Raw genomic sequence first — 18,301 nt, 5'->3', positions numbered from 1 at the left:
CTTCAGGCTATGACCGAGGATGGGGTATTGTTCGACCCCGTGGTCCTCCTATTGGGGTATACTAAGGAGGTGCCAGCACTCCACCGTAGATTTGTGGACGTGGCCTTATTGTTGGCCAAACGACGAGTGGCTTGCTGTTGGGGGCCGGGCAGAGTGCCAAAGTTCAAGGACTGGTTGGGTGATATCATTTACTGTCAGGACCAGTACAACGTATATGCGGAAATGATGCAGGTGCGCTGTAGGCCTAGGGATTTTTGGAGTTTGCTGCAAGTGTACCTCCTTACTAGGGCGGTGCAGGACTCTGAATCTGAGAGTGAGGATCGGGTTGGGGTTGGTTAGTGATACGATGTTTGTTGGACTACGCTAGCACCTACCGGACACCATATTCCGCAGTGAGTGGTGATGTTTCTTTATTTTATTGCTATGCTGATTGTGTAAGTCACACTGTGCTGTCCCTGTGGGTGGTATGGTGGGCCAATGACTGCTTTCTTGTGGTGGTGGTGGGGGTCCCTCATCTGACCAAATGTTGAGTGGTGGTTCGGCGTCCACTGTGTTGCTGCTTTTCATCCTTCATTACCGAGTATGAGCTACGGGTCCGTACCGCTGCAGTCACCAACTGTTCTGTGCAGATGCGTTGCACGCAGATCGCTTGCAGATGTTATGTGTTTTTCCATTGATGTCTACACTGTACTATGCCTGGACATGAAGCCTGGATCTATCAGGTCTATTGCTGCATTGCACTATCTCTGAATATTTGTATGGTTTGTGAATGTACCACTGCTATCTCCTGCTTGTCTTCAAATAAAGGTTTAAAAAAAAAAAACAATCAGTCTCAACCCTGTGCCTCATGGGAACAGTCCAGCCTGAACTATCAAGCCATGTCCTCCCTGGACTGAAAACAAGCATCCTAGGACCTGTTTTGGGGTTTCACCCCTCATCAGCCAGGCGTGGAAGGGTATTCTCAGATGTGAGACCCTTGCTCATTGCACCATCAGGATTCAAGCAAACCGGGCCGAAGACGGCTGTAATGCCAGAAACCGGTCCCCGGGAGCTTGTTTCCTTCCCAGTGTAAGAATTGGCTTTTGTAGTTTGGTTTGCCCTGTTCCCATCATGCACTGGGACAGGAACAGACTAATTTGCATACAGCCAGGTTCTGAAACTGGGATGGTGCAGTGAGCTAAAAAACGGTGTTGGATCTAGCCCTGATCTCTTGACTGGGTGAGAGCTTTCTGCTTAATTCAGAGACTCTGTCCCTCACCACCCCTTGTTGTAAATATTTTTGTCCACCCTAAGCGTGGAAGGGTATTCTCAGATGTGAGACCCTTGCTCATTGCACCATCAGGATTCAAGCAAACCGGGCCGAAGACGGCTGTAATGCCAGAAACCGGTCCCCGGGAGCTTGTTTCCTTCCCAGTGTAAGAATTGGCTTTTGTAGTTTGGTTTGCCCTGTTCCCATCATGCACTGGGACAGGAACAGACTAATTTGCATACAGCCAGGTTCTGAAACTGGGATGGTGCAGTGAGCTAAAAAACGGTGTTGGATCTAGCCCTGATCTCTTGACTGGGTGAGAACTTTCTGCTTAATTCAGAGACTCTGTCCCTCACCACCCCTTGTTGTAAATATTTTTGTCCACCCTAAGCGTGGAAGGGTATTCTCAGATGTGAGACCCTTGCTCATTGCACCATCAGGATTCAAGCAAACCGGGCCGAAGACGGCTGTAATGCCAGAAACCGGTCCCCGGGAGCTTGTTTCCTTCCCAGGGTAAGAATTGGCTTTTGTAGTTTGGTTTGCCCTGTTCCCATCATGCACTGGGACAGGAACAGACTAATTTGCATACAGCCAGGTTCTGAAACTGGGATGGTGTAGTGAGCTAAAAAACGGTGTTGGATCTAGCCCTGATCTCTTGACTGGGTGAGAGCTTTCTGCTTAATTCAGAGACTCTGTCCCTCACCACCCCTTGTTGTAAATATTTTTGTCCACCCTAAGCGTGGAAGGGTATTCTCAGATGTGAGACCCTTGCTCATTGCACCATCAGGATTCAAGCAAACCGGGCCGAAGACGGCTGTAATGCCAGAAACCGGTCGCCGGGAGCTTGTTTCCTTCCCAGTGTAAGAATTGGCTTTTGTAGTTTGGTTTGTCCTGTTCCCATCATGCACTGGGACAGGAACAGACTAATTTGCATACAGCCAGGTTCTGAAACTGGGATGGTGCAGTGAGCTAAAAAACGGTGTTGGATCTAGCCCTGATCTCTTGACTGGGTGAGAGCTTTCTGCTTAATTCAGAGACTCTGTCCCTCACCACCCCTTGTTGTAAATATTTTTGTCCACCCTAAGCGTGGAAGGGTATTCTCAGATGTGAGACCCTTGCTCATTGCACCATCAGGATTCAAGCAAACCGGGCCGAAGACGGCTGTAATGCCAGAAACCGGTCCCCGGGAGCTTGTTTCCTTCCCAGTGTAAGAATTGGCTTTTGTAGTTTGGTTTGCCCTGTTCTCATCATGCACTGGGACAGGAACAGACTAATTTGCATACAGCCAGGTTCTGAAACTGGGATGGTGCAGTGAGCTAAAAAACGGTGTTGGATCTAGCCCTGATCTCTTGACTGGGTGAGAGCTTTCTGCTTAATTCAGAGACTCTGTCCCTCACCACCCCTTGTTGTAAATATTTTTGTCCACCCTAAGCGTGGAAGGGTATTCTCAGATGTGAGACCCTTGCTCATTGCACCATCAGGATTCAAGCAAACCGGGCCGAAGACGGCTGTAATGCCAGAAACCGGTCCCCGGGAGCTTGTTTCCTTCCCAGTGTAAGAATTGGCTTTTGTAGTTTGGTTTGCCCTGTTCCCATCATGCACTGGGACAGGAACAGACTAATTTGCATACAGCCAGGTTCTGAAACTGGGATGGTGCAGTGAGCTAAAAAACGGTGTTGGATCTAGCCCTGATCTCTTGACTGGGTGAGAGCTTTCTGCTTAATTCAGAGACTCTGTCCCTCACCACCCCTTGTTGTAAATATTTTTGTCCACCCTAAGCGTGGAAGGGTATTCTCAGATGTGAGACCCTTGCTCATTGCACCATCAGGATTCAAGCAAACCGGGCCGAAGACGGCTGTAATGCCAGAAACCGGTCCCCGGGAGCTTGTTTCCTTCCCAGTGTAAGAATTGGCTTTTGTAGTTTGGTTTGCCCTGTTCCCATCATGCACTGGGACAGGAACAGACTAATTTGCATACAGCCAGGTTCTGAAACTGGGATGGTGCAGTGAGCTAAAAAACGGTGTTGGATTTAGCCCTGATCTCTTGACTGGGTGAGAGCTTTCTGCTTAATTCAGAGACTCTGTCCCTCACCACCCCTTGTTGTAAAAAAAAAAAAAAAAAAATTGAATCCAGTGGCACTGTGAGCACGAGACCCATGTCTGGGCCTATCCAGTGCACTTAGGGTGACAAAAGCAAAGAAAATAAAAATGATGGACGGAATGCTGAGCAAATCCAACATTCACCCCCAGTCACAGATCGGGGTTAATCCATCATTTTTGTGCTCTCCATGCCATCCCAGTTTGGACCCAGCCATTTACAAATCCGTCTTGACCCTGTTCCCCATGGAAACAATTGAGCCAAACTGGGGTGGCAAGGTGAGCAAAAAACAATGGATTAAACCCAGATCTGTGACTAGGGGAGAATGTTTGATTTGTTCAGCATTCCGTCCATTATCGGTTGTTTTTACCTTTCCTGTAGAAAACAGCCAGGAAAATGAAGGTGTACGATGGCCATGAACTGGAAGCGAGTAATAATAATGATAAAAATCTGCCATTATATAGTACAATAAGTCTGCTATTTATAAGCGCTGTAAAAATCACCTGTTATTATTATCTAATTTAATGGAATTCATTTTGACAAATTTCGAAAGATGGAAGGCTAAGTGTGTGGGATTCCAATGTGTGACCCAGAGCAGGTGTTTGCAACACGCATTAAGCTCGCTGAGCCATCCTGCTGGATGTGGCCTATCTAGAAAGGGGAGGTTGGGGAGAACTGGTTCTGAGATATAAGTAAAATAGGTTTTGCCTTCCAATGTCCATGATGGAGTCAGAGAGCCACTGGCTACCCATACTGGGTCATAGATTCTCTCACTATCCCTTCGCCCCATGGGGGTGAAATAACACAAGTTTGGACAATGCTGCAATGAGAACTGTATACTACTTTGATAGGTGAGGTGGTAAGCATCCCCAGGTAAGATGCTTTGGTTTTCTACTGATTTACACTAATCATGCTTACACCCACCTGTGGAACTGCATCGTCCAGACATTATTATGTGTGTGTGTACTGTGACTTGTCCACAGCACGGCTTACAGTTGTGTTTGCTCTTCCAGGGGGTGGTGAAGGGGATCGAGGCTCTGCTTCTGCTGCTCGTGCTGGTGGAGTTCTGCATCTCCATCTCCACCTCGGTGTTTGGCTGTAAGGCTGTCTGCTGTGGCTCCACATCTGACATGGTAATCAGGATTCTTCACGCCCTCTCCCTCTTTCTGTTTTTATGTCATTTTCTGGTCCTGGTCCTGTTGGGATGTTTGTCTTCATTATGGGGGCTCAATAGAAGCTGTTGACCTTAAGGGCTGGGCGTGAGTTATACCGGTTATGAGCATTATGTACAATATATTGATGAACACATTTTTTGGGCAATGATAATTCTGGAGTTGCTGATTGAGGTGCCGGATGTGTGGATGGCAGATGTGTTATTTATCATTATATAATTGTTTACTTTTGTCATAATGATTTTAAGGCATAGTGAGTGTAAGTATTTTCCCAGAACCACAGGCTTTGAGCCGAGGTTAGGATTCAAACCTGTCTTTCCAGATCCAAAGTCAGCAGCCCAAGCCACTAGGACATATCCCTTCCCAATTTAATCCTGATGTATTGCGCATAATCTTTCCCACAAGGCAAAAAGACAAATACATACAGCTCCTGCTAGTTAAATGCTCTACTAAAGAAAACCAATATAGCCTTAGAACCGTACAATAGCGGGCTCTACCGGCTAATAAAGGCCCACTCTATGGTGCCTTTAACAAAGGAGCGGGCCTTTAATGGCGGGCAGAGCACACTACGGAGGCCTCTAAGGCCATTAGAACATTCCGCCCAGAATGTTCTAATTTGTAAAACAATGGCCTCACAGAGCCCGAGGGGGTTGAAATATTGATGCTCAGGGTATCAACCCGCCATTAGAAGCCCGGAGCACTCCATTGTCTTCAATGGAGCACTCAACATTCCAGTGCCCTACTAGGTGGTTTTAGCTTATCCCCTCTCTCGATAGTATTTCTAAAAGCTCTTTTTCTGTTGATGACAAGGCCTTGCTTCAGCAACGCTGTCAAGCCAGACTTTAAACCTCGCGGTCACCAAAAATAAAGATGGTGGTGCCCACCAGCAACCACTGCCTCAAATGAAGTACTGTATTCTTTCCCAGGTGCATAAGACAGTTGTGTACACAATACTGTAATATGCGCCCACATGGGACTGTTGAGAGCCATGTTGCCTTTAAATCCGTTAGCAAAACACAAAACTGTACATTAATTGGGCACACCAGCACTCATTACACATACTGGATTATTACAGTGGTCTGAGCTTGACTGCATTGCCTTGATTGCTGCCTTTCTAACTGGCACCTGTCAGAGAAATAGAAGGAAGACAAAAATAAACACCGCTCAGCACTCGTAACATGGGTCCCCTAAAATGGGTGTCAATGTGTGCCACTGATACTGGCTGGATAGTTAAAGACAGCTATATTTGGGGCTGGTTGGCCTTCCACACTGAAGGGCAGGTTCTAATGAACCTGCTCCACCACTGACAGATACACCTAGTGCTGGCCAGAAACACTGCCATGAAGTTGCAACTATTGACTAAATCGTTTTTCTTTAGCTGCTCAATGCATTGTCTGATATTTTACTACAAATCTTTACAGTAGGTGATCAACAGTTGGCTAGGAGACTTTAAAAACAAGAGTTGGCACTGCCAATGATATTAAGCTCTTCTATAATTTAAAGGTTGTTACCAAGCTTCACTAGCACACAGTACAGGTACAGCAGGAGCAGTCCAAGCTTCCCCAACACACAAAACTCCTACAGGGGAGTAGGTGCAAGCGGCACAAGGCTAGCTTGCATGCACGGAGAGGTACAACTTGGGTAGCAGCTGTGCCGCATACAGAACAGATACAGCATGCACAGGAGCAGTGCAATATTTGCATTTGTACTAATCTCATTTTCCAATTCAGAAAGTTTTTTTTAATAGCAAACTGTTGTTTGTGGCCCACACTGAATTGCAATTTAGAAGGGGCATGAAAGGAGTGTTCCTTTCAAATTGCACGTTGGTGTGGTAATGTTTAATTGTTTTAAGAAGGCAGTTTTGATCCCAAACCACTGATCAGTTACGGATTCACAAGTTGCCATGTTAACTGATTCAGTATACAAAATTAAAAGCCGTGCTCAGCACCAAAACTAGAGATCTTGAATTAATAAGGAATTGTAGAAGGGTGTATAACCTAGCAAGGTCCCAGCAGAAAAGGGAGCTTAAAGAGCAAGCATGGCAAAATCTGCTTCAGGCTTCTGAACGCAGAAACCCTAAACTGTTTTGGCAAGCAGTAAATGCACCCTATTTTAAAAGTGAGGATAAGGCAACAATATAGGTTGCCATTGACGAAGGGGCATGGATTCACTTCTTCTCTAATGTGTATAAAAGGGAGGGGGAAAGTCTGTGTACCATTATTGAAACCGACGCACTAATTTCGGCCCACTCACCGATAGACCTAGAAATTCGCCTTGATGAAGTCCTGGTGGCAACAAATAGCAGTAAAGGAAATAAGGCACCGGGCCCGGACAGAATACCGATCGATGTTTTTAAGTTGACCCCGGATTTGTGAGCCCCAATATGCACACTAGTCCTGCAGGCATGTTGTGCTGTAGGATTTATTAAAACCTGGACTGAGTCGGTGATTATACCGATACACAAAAAGGGGGATAGAGAGAGCCCTTCCAATTATAGGCCAATTTCCCTATTGGACTCCCTTATGAAGTTAGCAGGTAGGGTGGTCCTAAATAAACTCCGTACATGGACAGAAGACAATAATATCCTGAACCCCGTTCAATATGGTTTTAGAGAAGGGATGGGTACGGTGGAACAGGTCCTCAATTTTGTAATCATCCAGGGGAAATACACACGGGCGAAGAAAGAACGCTTATATGCCATCTTCGTAGATCTCACAGCCGCTTTTGACTGTGTGGATCATGCGAAGTTATGGCATACCCTTGAAGAAATAGAAGTGGAACCAGCCATAGTATAATTTCTTCACCAACTGTATTCTGGGGCTACAGCAAGGGTGAGATTTGGGACCAAGGGAGAATGCACTGGGCCCTTCCGCATCGAGAAGTGGGTGAGACAGGGCTGTGTGCTGGCCCCATTCCTTTTCTCCATCTACACCAACGCTTTGGAGGGGGATTTGGAGGCCAGCACCATTGACTCCCCTAGATTTGGTAAGAGACAGGCTGTCTCACTCCTCTATGCGGACGACGCAGTGCTTATGGCCCGAACAAAGATAGGTGCTAAAAGGGCATTAGAAAAATATAATCATTTCATTGGGTCAAGAGAGCTGAAAATCCATGCAAAGAAATCGTTCATGATGGTGTGTGGGAAGGGGCGGGCCAAACATAAGGAAATTAAGGTGGATGGCCTTACAATTGGATGTACAAAATCCTTCTCCTACCTGGGGGTATTGCTTGATGGTTCGGGCCTGTGGGAGGCAGCCATAATATCCAGGGCCTTGCTATTTAAACGCTCTATAGCGGTACTCATGAATTTTTCTAAACAGCTGGGCAAAAGACCACCGGAAATCCTTTTAAAAATCTACAAGGCTAAGTGTAGGAGTATTGCCCTATATGGGGCTGGTATCTGGGGGATCCAGAATGCAATAAGCATTCAAATAGTCGAAAACTGTTTCTTAAAATATTTATTAGCACTGCCTCAGGGTGTGGCAACATTTAACTGCCATGCAGAGTTAGGTCTGGAATATATCTCCGATCTTATTAAACTCCAGCCAATATTACTCTGGCATAGGGTATGGACGACGGAAGCTTTGGGACTCAATCGGGACATCATAAAGGATGCGATGGCCCTTGACAATGTTAAATGTATTCCCTGGTTAATGTATGTTAAGAATGTTTCTCTGATTTGCAAAGACTAGAGTTATATAGTAACCCAGTTAATAATTTTGGAATTTCAAGGAAAGACTTGAAAAAATTATGTATGAGTCACTTTGAAATATTTAGAAGTCCAGGTGAACTCTTGAAATGTAAAAAATATCAATGGGGGGGAGTGAAGAGGTGGTGCTCAGCGGCACCAGGGTGGGCCTATCCTCCTCTCCTGAAAGTATAATTAATCAACAAAGGTCCACCTCACGTGAAGTTGGTATGTATCCTGATGTTCGTGGAATACACACTCTGTGTTAAAATATCCCTCACACACCAAAAGGGCCCTTGGTGTCATGCTTCATCATCGGGGTCTTCTCGCCCCGCTGCGGGACGGGGCTGTGCTGCGACAAGCGACTACGCTGGAGCACCTTTTTATTGTTGGTGCTATGTGAGTAAATGGGAGTGAGTGTCAGTAGGGTCAGTGTTGTGAATAAGTGGTGTTTAAAAAATACCTGGCCTAGTGGTAGAAAAAACTATTTAATAGACACTGGCTGGTATTGTTAAAAAAGTGATTCGGAGAGGTAAAGCAAGTTAATGGGCTTACTCTCCTGTGCGGGTCAACATGTTTCGGGGCGCTAATCCCCTTCGTCAGGACCAGGGTTGGATCCCCCTGTCACTCTCTCATGTTATTCCACAATAGATAAAGGGTGTATGTACAAAGGAAAGTGATGATGTACTATTTATGAATGTGTAAAGATAATTTTATATTTACACGTGTCCCTAGCTATATCAGTATTTCTGATGTAATAAGCCTGAAACAACAAGAGAACGCGGTTATTAATGCGCAGATCCCAATGCGCTGACATATTAGTCACCTGTAAGGGAGAAAGAAATTGAAGGACTGCACACATATATATAGACATATTTGCTACCTATATCTGATGAATCCTGAGGTTTTTCAGTGGGGTAACATAAGGTGCTATACAACATCTTAATAAGCCACACATACACTAGAACACACACACAGTCTGTTAGCTTGGAATACAGCATGTATTCTGACAGTGATACATACTTAGGGAGATTGGAATCAGTGCCTCATGAGCCAAGTCTGGACAAAGGGTAATGGAGGTCCATCTGTAAGGTGGGAGAGCAAAAGAAAGGGAAAAAGAAAATGTTTTCTTGTCCCGTATATTTTGGCCGTCCTAATGCTGGTAGTTTTTTGCAGTGAGTCGCAGTTGTGGGCTGCTGACTGTGTGTCCCAATCGGCTATGCCGTACTTACTCAACCCCCAGCACGTCGGTGCTTCCTCCTTCGTCCGTGGCTTCCGTGGTTGTGAGAAGCATCAGGATACATACCAACTCCACGTGAGGTGGACCTTTGTTGAACTCTTGAAATGTTCAGTCATCCAACACCAAGGGACCCTGATATGCCAGTGGATTCAACCCTATTTATCCATCTGCACTGTGGGTTTTGACTGTTTTATATTAACGTGGTTTAAGTTTGAGCTATTCTTCCGTCTGGTAACCTTTCCTCTAAGAAACGGCGGGTTCTTTTTTAAATTAACTGTTTTTATTGGATGGTGATTAAGTGTTTTACGGAATGTATATTTGTATTGTGAAGCTTTTATGATTTTATACTTCATTTAAATCGAATAATCGAATAAAGCATTTCTGAATCTGAATCTGATTCACAAAGGGGAAGACGTCCCCTTTGGACCATGTCCTTTTTGTTAATTGAGGTGGTGGTCTAAAGGATCACTGCCTTCTCCCCCTAAAGTTTCCTATTTTAGAACGCAATCAAAGGGATGGTGGTCTGCTGTCCCTGCATGCTATTGGCTTATTTGGCTGATAAACCTTCAGTGATTGGCTTGATATACTGTCAATCACATCATAGATCAACCAAGTGGGATACTTAAATCTGATATTCTTACTATTGGTCATTTCGATGTATCTTTCTACCGCCAGTGGAATATTTTAGGACTATTTTAGATCTGAAAATAATGGTCTTTCATCACACATTTAATTGTTGATCTTATCCAGTCATTATTGTGTATATAAAACAATCCTTTTTTTATATTTGTTTTGTCCTGCGGCACACGTTTTTTAATTTCTTTTGTCAGTGCTTGTGTGTGAAGCTAAACCTAACATAGTTGTTTTATTAAATTTCTTTTGAGCAGTTTGCATATGCCTGTCTTCAAAATGGCCTCCTGAAAGTTGCCAACATGTGAGATTTCAGGGGAGTCATTTATTCTTCCATCTTGAGAACACTCGCCCATTGTAGATATCCCCTGAATTTACGTAGGCATGGGCGTGGAACTCCACTCTGTTTGCAGAGTTTGCAAAGTTTTCTGCACTCAGTGTTCCACGGAGCTCGCAGAGTGCAGAAAACTCTGCTCTACATAGTGAAGCAGGGTTTTATACCCGTTCGTGCTTGCCAATGGAAAGTTGGTGAGCGCCAGCTGCGGCTTGGCTAGAATTTCTACTTGAGCGGGAGGAAGATCAGCGCGAACAGCAGTTTGCGCTGCATTCCGCCACTTGCGGAACTTCGTAGAGTTCTTTTGTCACTTCGTGGAGTTCCGTATAGCATAACTCCTCGAACTCTGCCCAGGCTTGGAATTTTGTTAAGGCTTAGATAAAAGGCTTCTGTGCCTCTTACCCTGCAACAACTTGCAAAACTGCAAAACGGGGTTGACAAAGGAATTAGGAGATATAAGTATGGGAGGTGCAAGCATTGCACCCACCCGCAGTAGATTTGTCCCAACTGAATACAGTTGGGACAAATCTACTGCGGGTGGGTGCAATGCTTGCACCTCCCATACTTATATCTCCTGATTCCTTTGTCAACCCCGTTTTGCAGTTTTGCTCCCGGGGCCTCTGCATCCACCACCAAAGATGCTGCATGATTATTCTGCATTCCCATGCCTATTTCTCTTCTGTGACTCTACCAAGCTCCTACCTCCATCGCTGGTACCTCGCTCTCTCAGATGTCTCCTCAGCCTCTCCTCCATCCCCTACTAGGACTCCCTGGAGTCCTCCCTCTCTCTCTCAAGCTGTAGTGTCTCATTGCCCTCACTCTCTCTCTCTCTTGCTATGTCCTGCCTTCAGTGTTTTTTCTTGCATTAGCTTCCAGGGTCTCCTTCTCTTAAGTTCCCTGGGGGTTGCTGCAAAACATAATTTTAAACCACGCTGGCTTCTCTACATAACTTATACTCTCTACAAACTTAAAATAGAAACACAAGCATATTGTTATTGTTCCATACTTAAAAATATACATTAAAAAAAAACAATGATGGATGAAATTCTTAATTAATCCCATCCACTGGTGATTACTCAGGGCTACATCCCAGTCCATAATTTTTTGCCCAACATGCCACCTTAGTTTAGACCCCTCCATATGAAAATCTGCCTTGGTCCTACTCCAATGGGAACAGTCCAGTCCAAACAGCCAAGCCGGTCACACTCTGACACAAGATTGGTTCAGCTTTGTTGGGCCGCTTCAGTCTGGTGCAGCTTGGTTCCAGTGGCGCAGCGAGCATGGCACTCACGTCTGGGCATTCCTGTTGCAGTTAGGCATGGTGTGGTGGGTATAACAATGAAGGACTGCAATATGGCTTAAGTAATTACCAGTGGTTGAGATTAATTCAAGCATTCTATTCATTACTTTCTTCACTTTTTTCTTTACTTCAGTAAAAAAAATATACAGAGGCAGAGGTTTGGTCCCAATACGACCATTTAGAATGAATGTTCAATTATATTGCATGCTGAAAGAAGTCAGCTCCATCACATTTGCTCAACAGCATAACTTCCATTCTTAGTCTACTTTCTCTATCCTTGGGTTCTCTTAAATTTAGTGGAGTCTAAAACAAAGAACAACTTGCTAAAGAGAGCTTGAATAATTGATTGTATGGGGTGACAGGAAATGTTGAAAGAGATAACTATAAATGGATTGGAGAAAGGATGGGATTTTCGTGGTTGATGTTGGTGGTCGGGATGCTGATGATCTGGCCGGCAGTGTGATTGGGGTCAATACTGTTTAGCGGGTCATGGGTGCTTTCGCACACGGATGACCTGACTGTCAATAACCAATGCATGCTCTTGTGGAGATGTCATTGAATGTGCTCTCCATCTGACCGTAGCAATCTGCTTTCCATTCGCAGCCGGTGATCATCATGCAGAACGAGCGTAGGCTTGAAGCCACCTGCCCGCCTGTGACGCCACCTCCAATTTACAACGAGAAAGACCAATTCCAGTGCCCCTGACACCAATGGGGCAAGGAACTGGGGAGAACAAAGAGGGGTTGAACTTGTGTTGAAGATGGACTTCCAAGGAAGAGAACTCCCCACACAGCATCTGCTACATTTGACACTGCCTCAAGGTTTTGACCAATGGGCACATCTCATCTCTTTTTCTTGCAATTCATCATTTGTATTCATAGTTGGTAAGAGTCGGCTTCATGCAGAAATCAAGAGAGATTAGTGAGATGACCAGTGTAGTTAAGTAAGCAGGAAAACAAGTGATCCGTGGTTAGTAGCATGAGGTAAAGACAGAGCGAGAACATGGATAGTAAGACATACATGTAATATGTCATGTGTTTATTTTGCTTTTTGCATGATATCATTTGGGCTCTGTTTGATTCCTAAATGAATGCAAAATTGATAGCAAGGCCATAGCTATGGCAGCACTCTGTGGCCATGGGAGACTTAGATTGGGGCTTCCCAGTGATCTTAATGAAAGGTTGTTTAGTATCTTATCCGCCGTCTCAGAAAACCCAGAAGAGACACGTCTCCGGTGAAGGCTGCACAAAGTCAGCACCTGGCCCAAACCTTTCCATCAAAAAGGCCCTGCCATTGTGAAGCCCAGTAAGAAGGCGGGGTGGCCTACAGAGGTTCTTCAAAGTCCAGGAGGCTTTGGTCTACCAGGTGGGGGTGGTTAGTTGCATAGACAGCATCTCAGTTTTATTTTTCTGGTGAGAATGGATGTAATTTCATCCTTACAGTTTTAAAATTGGTGCATTTTTTTCAAGTCTAGCTGCATTAATGTTTTAGGAGTACATTTTTCACACGAGAAATCAGTAGTTAGATTAATAAATACCACAGTTAATTGGGTTTTATTTTCAACCATGATCACCTGCACATACCACATATAACACCACGTCATGTACTCGCTGCTTAGATACAATAATGTGTAGTAAGCTGAAATAAATCACACGCGACATCTCAGGGAGAGAACCCTGCAAACAGTTTAAGAATAAACCAGAGGTTCCACTGCTGAAAGCAATATTTTTATAGTAATTGGCAAAATTAAAGGTCAAACAGAAAAGGTACATTGAGAAGTAAGTGAAGGAAAACAAAATGTGAAGACACTATGAAGATAGTAGGTTACAAACTGGGATGGGAATGGGGTGAAACAGAGAAAGTCTGCTTCTTCTAATCCCATGATGAAGGGCTGAGTGCTCTTCACCTGGGATATATATGTGTGTAATCGCTCTTCTTAATAAATATTAACTTCTCATGTGTCTCATGGTGATTGTTCCTAACTACAGCGAGGTTGATTAAATGCAACACACGTGTGCATGAATAAAAGTAGTTATTTCTGCATCTGCGGACAGTCTCAAGGGAGACAAGAAGCACTGGAAGATGTTCCATACGATAGTCTTGTCCATCCATGATCATCTCTTACCATTGTGGTTGAGGACATGTGATTGACACCACAACTTCCCTGGGCAGTTGGAATTCGCGGACTTAGGCCCAGATACATGAAGCTAAAAACCGCTTGCAAAGGGGCAGATTCTCAGAATCTGCCCCTTTGCGACCGGTATTTTTGCATTTGGGATGCATCATCCCAAAGGCAAAAATCGCAAATTAAGAATTCACTAAATTGCGATTACTTGCATTTAAGGAATCTCAAATTGAGATTCCTTAAATGCAATGCATTAAAGTTTAAAAAATAGCGAATTCGCTAATAGGGCTCGCAAATTACCATGAAGTTCAACTACATGGTAATTTGCTAAAACTTTGAAAAATGCACTAAAGTGCATTTTTCAAAGTTTCATGTTGCGCACAAACATGCCCTAAGATCATGTGTGTGCGCAACATATGTGAACAGATCAAATTCAGGGGTGCAAAAGGGCACCCTTTGGATACCCCTGCACCCTTGAAATCGCATTCTCATTTTGCGATTTGGTAATTGCGATTCGCAATTGAGAATGTCTTCCCATTCTTTCCTGTGGGCCTCTAGGCCCATAGGAATGAATGGGAGGTATTCCTTAATTGCGACTCGCAATTTGCGAGTCACAATTAAGGAATTTTAAGAAATCACTATTTTTAAAGTGATTTGTTCTTGCATAGCACTTTGCTATTCCTTATTAGCGATTCATATTTTTTGGCTAATAAGGAATCGCAAAATGGATGCTTGATGCATCTGGGGTAGGTCTTTAAGCAGGTTCTGTTGTGCAAGTGATGTTATGCTCTGCTTTTTTTATCATGTTTGAAACTGAGGGACCAAAAGAGAGCCTTTCATAGCAGATAAGCCAGAGTAACACTGAGACATTATTGAATGTCTGTTGAATAGGCTTATCTGTGGCATCTCTGATGTGGACGGCATTGGCATGTCCCAAAGTGGAAAGAGACTGGCCACTTTAAGGAAATTGATATTGACCCTTCCAGGGACTTTCTCACATCTTTACAACAAGCGCTTTGTTAGGTTTAGATGACGCACCAGGTTCCGCTTTCAGCAACTGAATGCATCATTAGTAGGAGTAACAAAAGCGACTTTCTGTACTTAAAGTTTAATTGGTTTTGATTCTGTTAAAGACACAGAGGCAAGTATTATGTGTCTAAGCAACAAACAAGATGGATACCAATCCCATTGAGCCTGGGTGAAGTAGTTAAACACAAGGGGGCTGATTCACAGAACTAACTTAAGACAAAATCCTAAACTTACTACTTTTGGTATTCAAAGAAGTTAGGATTTTGTCTTAAAACAGATGAGGCACCAAATGTTGGGACACCTCATGGAGAAACGGAAAGAATTGCTGGGTTCAAAGAGATAAGAACAACCGAACCATCTGCAGGGCCCCCTGCTTCGGGAGCCATGACTGAGACAGAAGTGAGACCGAAATGATTTGTCAGAAGTGTTTACAATGAAATGTACATGACTGGTTTATACCATAACTTGGGGTGGGGCGGAGGCATGGGTTTCTTGATTTGACCCTTGTTTTTGGTTACAGGTTGGTATTCTAGAGAACAGCTTTTAGGGGTGTCAGATGCTTCTAGGATGAAGGTATAGAGTGTGGAGGGGTTTGGTATTACACATTAGTTTCATGGTGTAAGGTAGTATGGAGTATGGCATATGAATGCTTGGTGGTCAGTTGAGAAGGAGTTCTCATTCATGCGGGATAAGCCTGTGGCCTACTTTTAGCTTAATCTGGGATCGGTCTCTTTGCAGGCATGATACCCATGCTGCCTTATAACTAATGGCCATGCCCAGTTCCCAAGGCAACATGGTCAGCAACCCAACTCTCTTGAAAGTCCCCGAACTCTCCCAGACTACCAGTGCCATGAATCCACTCTTCATGCATTGGTTATTCCACTGCATTAAAGTCCTCTGAAGAGTGAATTTGAGAATTACTAGAAAGTTCCAAAATATCTAGATGTCAAGGCAGTGTGATGAAAATCAGATTGCCCAGAAGTCTCCTCACTTGAAATGTTACCTTGGAAATCATAATGAATGAGGATGAATGGGGGAAAAGCACAATTCAGTGTCTGGTCTGACTACTTGCTTGGATCTGCCCATCCCTGCCAAGCATCTTCCAATTATAAAACCTCACCATGCGAAGATCCACACAGATATACCTGATACCAACCCCAAATGTGGTGTGTAGTGACTTCTACTTGCAGGTTCAGCATCACATCCATGAAGTCAGCAAGGCACTGGGAATGTGAGTTGGTCACTCTTTTGCTTAGATTGGGAAGGTAGTCTGATGTGATGGTGATCTGCTAGCTTAGGAAAGAGTGGCAAATGCGTTATAACCCAATTCTACCAGCCTACAAGATATGGTGCCACCTTGTATGGCTATCATTTATGACCACTGCTGACAGGTTGTCACCACTTGACATCAGTCAAGACATCACTACCACCAGCAGTCTATATAGTCACACTTTCTTCCCAGGTGATAACCAAGGCAGGAGATACACCAACGTTGGCATGCTGATTCCAGGCATCTATATGTTCCAGGCACTGATTTAGCTCCTTAGCCACCCCCTACTGTCAAGCTGACATGTTCTAAATAGGTCACGCTTCATAGCAAATGTTCGATCTTTAGTCTCAAAAGGAACCTGTAATGTAGCAGACCACAAAAAGTTGATGCCATGGATGATAAGACAAGGCATACGATTTTGGCCTTGTGTGAAGAGGTTGGCCAAAGTATTTGCTGTGATAGAGATGTCACTGAGTCCTCCTAGTTTATGAGGAAGCCAAGGTTCATTGGTTATACTCATGTCAGGTCACAGTATCATGAATCTTTGCAATGAAGATCATATCATTTAGATATATTATAACGCTGAAACCTCTGGCCCCGGGCAGCACTGCGTCTGGTTTGGTTTCTCTGCCTCCCAGGCAAATGTCAACTATTTCCAATGATAAGCTCTGACTAATAACATCAAGCAACTGTCTTTCATGTCCAAATGTAGAAATGAGGCTCTTTCAGGTTTAGATGCGTAGTCCGTCATCTTTTTTCTGTATGACCTTGAAAAGATTGCTTCTGTCCATCTTTAAGTGCCTGTAAAGGGAAACAAAACTTACAACGCAACTTTTACAACGCACTACCTTTACAACGAAACTTTTACACAGCAACATCCATTACAACGCATGCCATTACAACGCAACCATTACAACGCATGTCACTACAACGCATACCACTACAATGCATGTCATTACAACGCAGTCATTACAACGCATACCATTACAATGCTTACCTACACTATCCAACACTTACCCTACTGTTGCACCCCTTGGAGTTAGAATAGTCATTTTTACCCCTACACTATCCAATATGTACCCTACTGTTGCACCCCCTGGAGTTAGAATAGTAATTTTTACCCCTACACTATCCAACACTTACCCTACTGTTGCACCCCCCTGGAGTTAGAATAGTAATTTTTACCCCTACACTATCCACATGCAATGTAATGGTATGCGTTGTAATGGTATGCGTTGTAAATGTAGTATGCGTTGTAGTGGAATGCGTTGTAAAGGTAGTTTTAAAGAATTTGTTGTAATGGCATGCGTTGTAATGGAATGCGTTGTAATGGATGTTGCGGTGTAAAAAATGAGTTGTAAAGGTATGCGTTGTAAAAGTATGCGTTGTAACGACATACATCCGCCTGTAAACAAATGTTGCAAGTTTATAACCAGCCTCGAATTGCTGGTCCATGCATTCATCCCTGAATGCAAATTGATCAAAAAGCCCTTAACATGGCGTATGGTCTTCACATTTGTCCCCATGCTCTCTCCTCCTTCTCCACCATTCTCTACATTTGAAAATTGAATGAGAAAAGCAAAGCTACACTGTTTTGGGGTACAATAACATTCCAGCTAGTGGGAAATGGGCGCAACCTTTTAAACCTCCTTTGAGCAATCTTGGAGCTCTCTGTCAATAACCTACCTCTTTACCTTGGACTAAGGAGGGGAACAATAAATTGTATCTATTGACTTCTCACCTTCGGCAGAGAGTCTATATGAGACTTCTATTAACAAAACACTTTTTTGTCTAAAGGAGCTGAGCAACCACTTTCTCTATTGGCCTTGATAAAGTATTTTCTTTTGCAGAGAAAACCTTCTTCATGAAATATTGAATTTTGTCAGGAGCCTTGTACATCCCAACAGACTTGTTCATCCATTTTCTGAAGTGCCTCTAGTGAGAAGCCACACTTTACAAATCTGGCTTGATTGATTGGTAAGTGTAATGTCCAATTGGTAAGAGATGGGACCCCCAAAGTTGGTGTCTCTGGACTCACAATTAAAAAAAAACAACTGATGTTGAAGTCGTTTTTAAGTTACAGTTCTGAAAATGCCACTTTTAGAAAGTTGCAATTTTCTTACTTAAACTAATTGTGCCTTCAGCCGGTCTCTGGAATACATGTCTG

General features: G+C 43.9%; 1 protein-coding gene across 1 annotated transcript in view; it reads left to right on the top strand.

Moving 5' to 3' along the window:
- LOC147663436 (membrane-spanning 4-domains subfamily A member 4A-like) overlaps window positions 1-12,855 on the top strand; it is a 101,936-nt gene extending 89,081 nt beyond the window's left edge. The window contains exons 7-8 of the mRNA XM_086950463.1: window positions 4,360-4,479; window positions 12,314-12,855. Of these exons, the coding sequence (XP_086806589.1) occupies window positions 4,360-4,479; window positions 12,314-12,415 (222 nt within the window). The 3' untranslated portion in view covers window positions 12,416-12,855. The remainder of the gene's footprint in view (window positions 1-4,359; window positions 4,480-12,313) is intronic.
- Window positions 12,856-18,301: the final 5,446 nt, after the last annotated feature.

This window comes from Lissotriton vulgaris, unplaced genomic scaffold, assembly GCF_964263255.1.
Source record: "Lissotriton vulgaris unplaced genomic scaffold, aLisVul1.2 SCAFFOLD_336, whole genome shotgun sequence".
NCBI lineage: Eukaryota > Metazoa > Chordata > Amphibia > Caudata > Salamandridae > Lissotriton > Lissotriton vulgaris.
The sequence above is the reverse complement of the archived record's forward strand: the minus strand, read 5'-3'. Positions and strand labels throughout refer to the sequence as shown.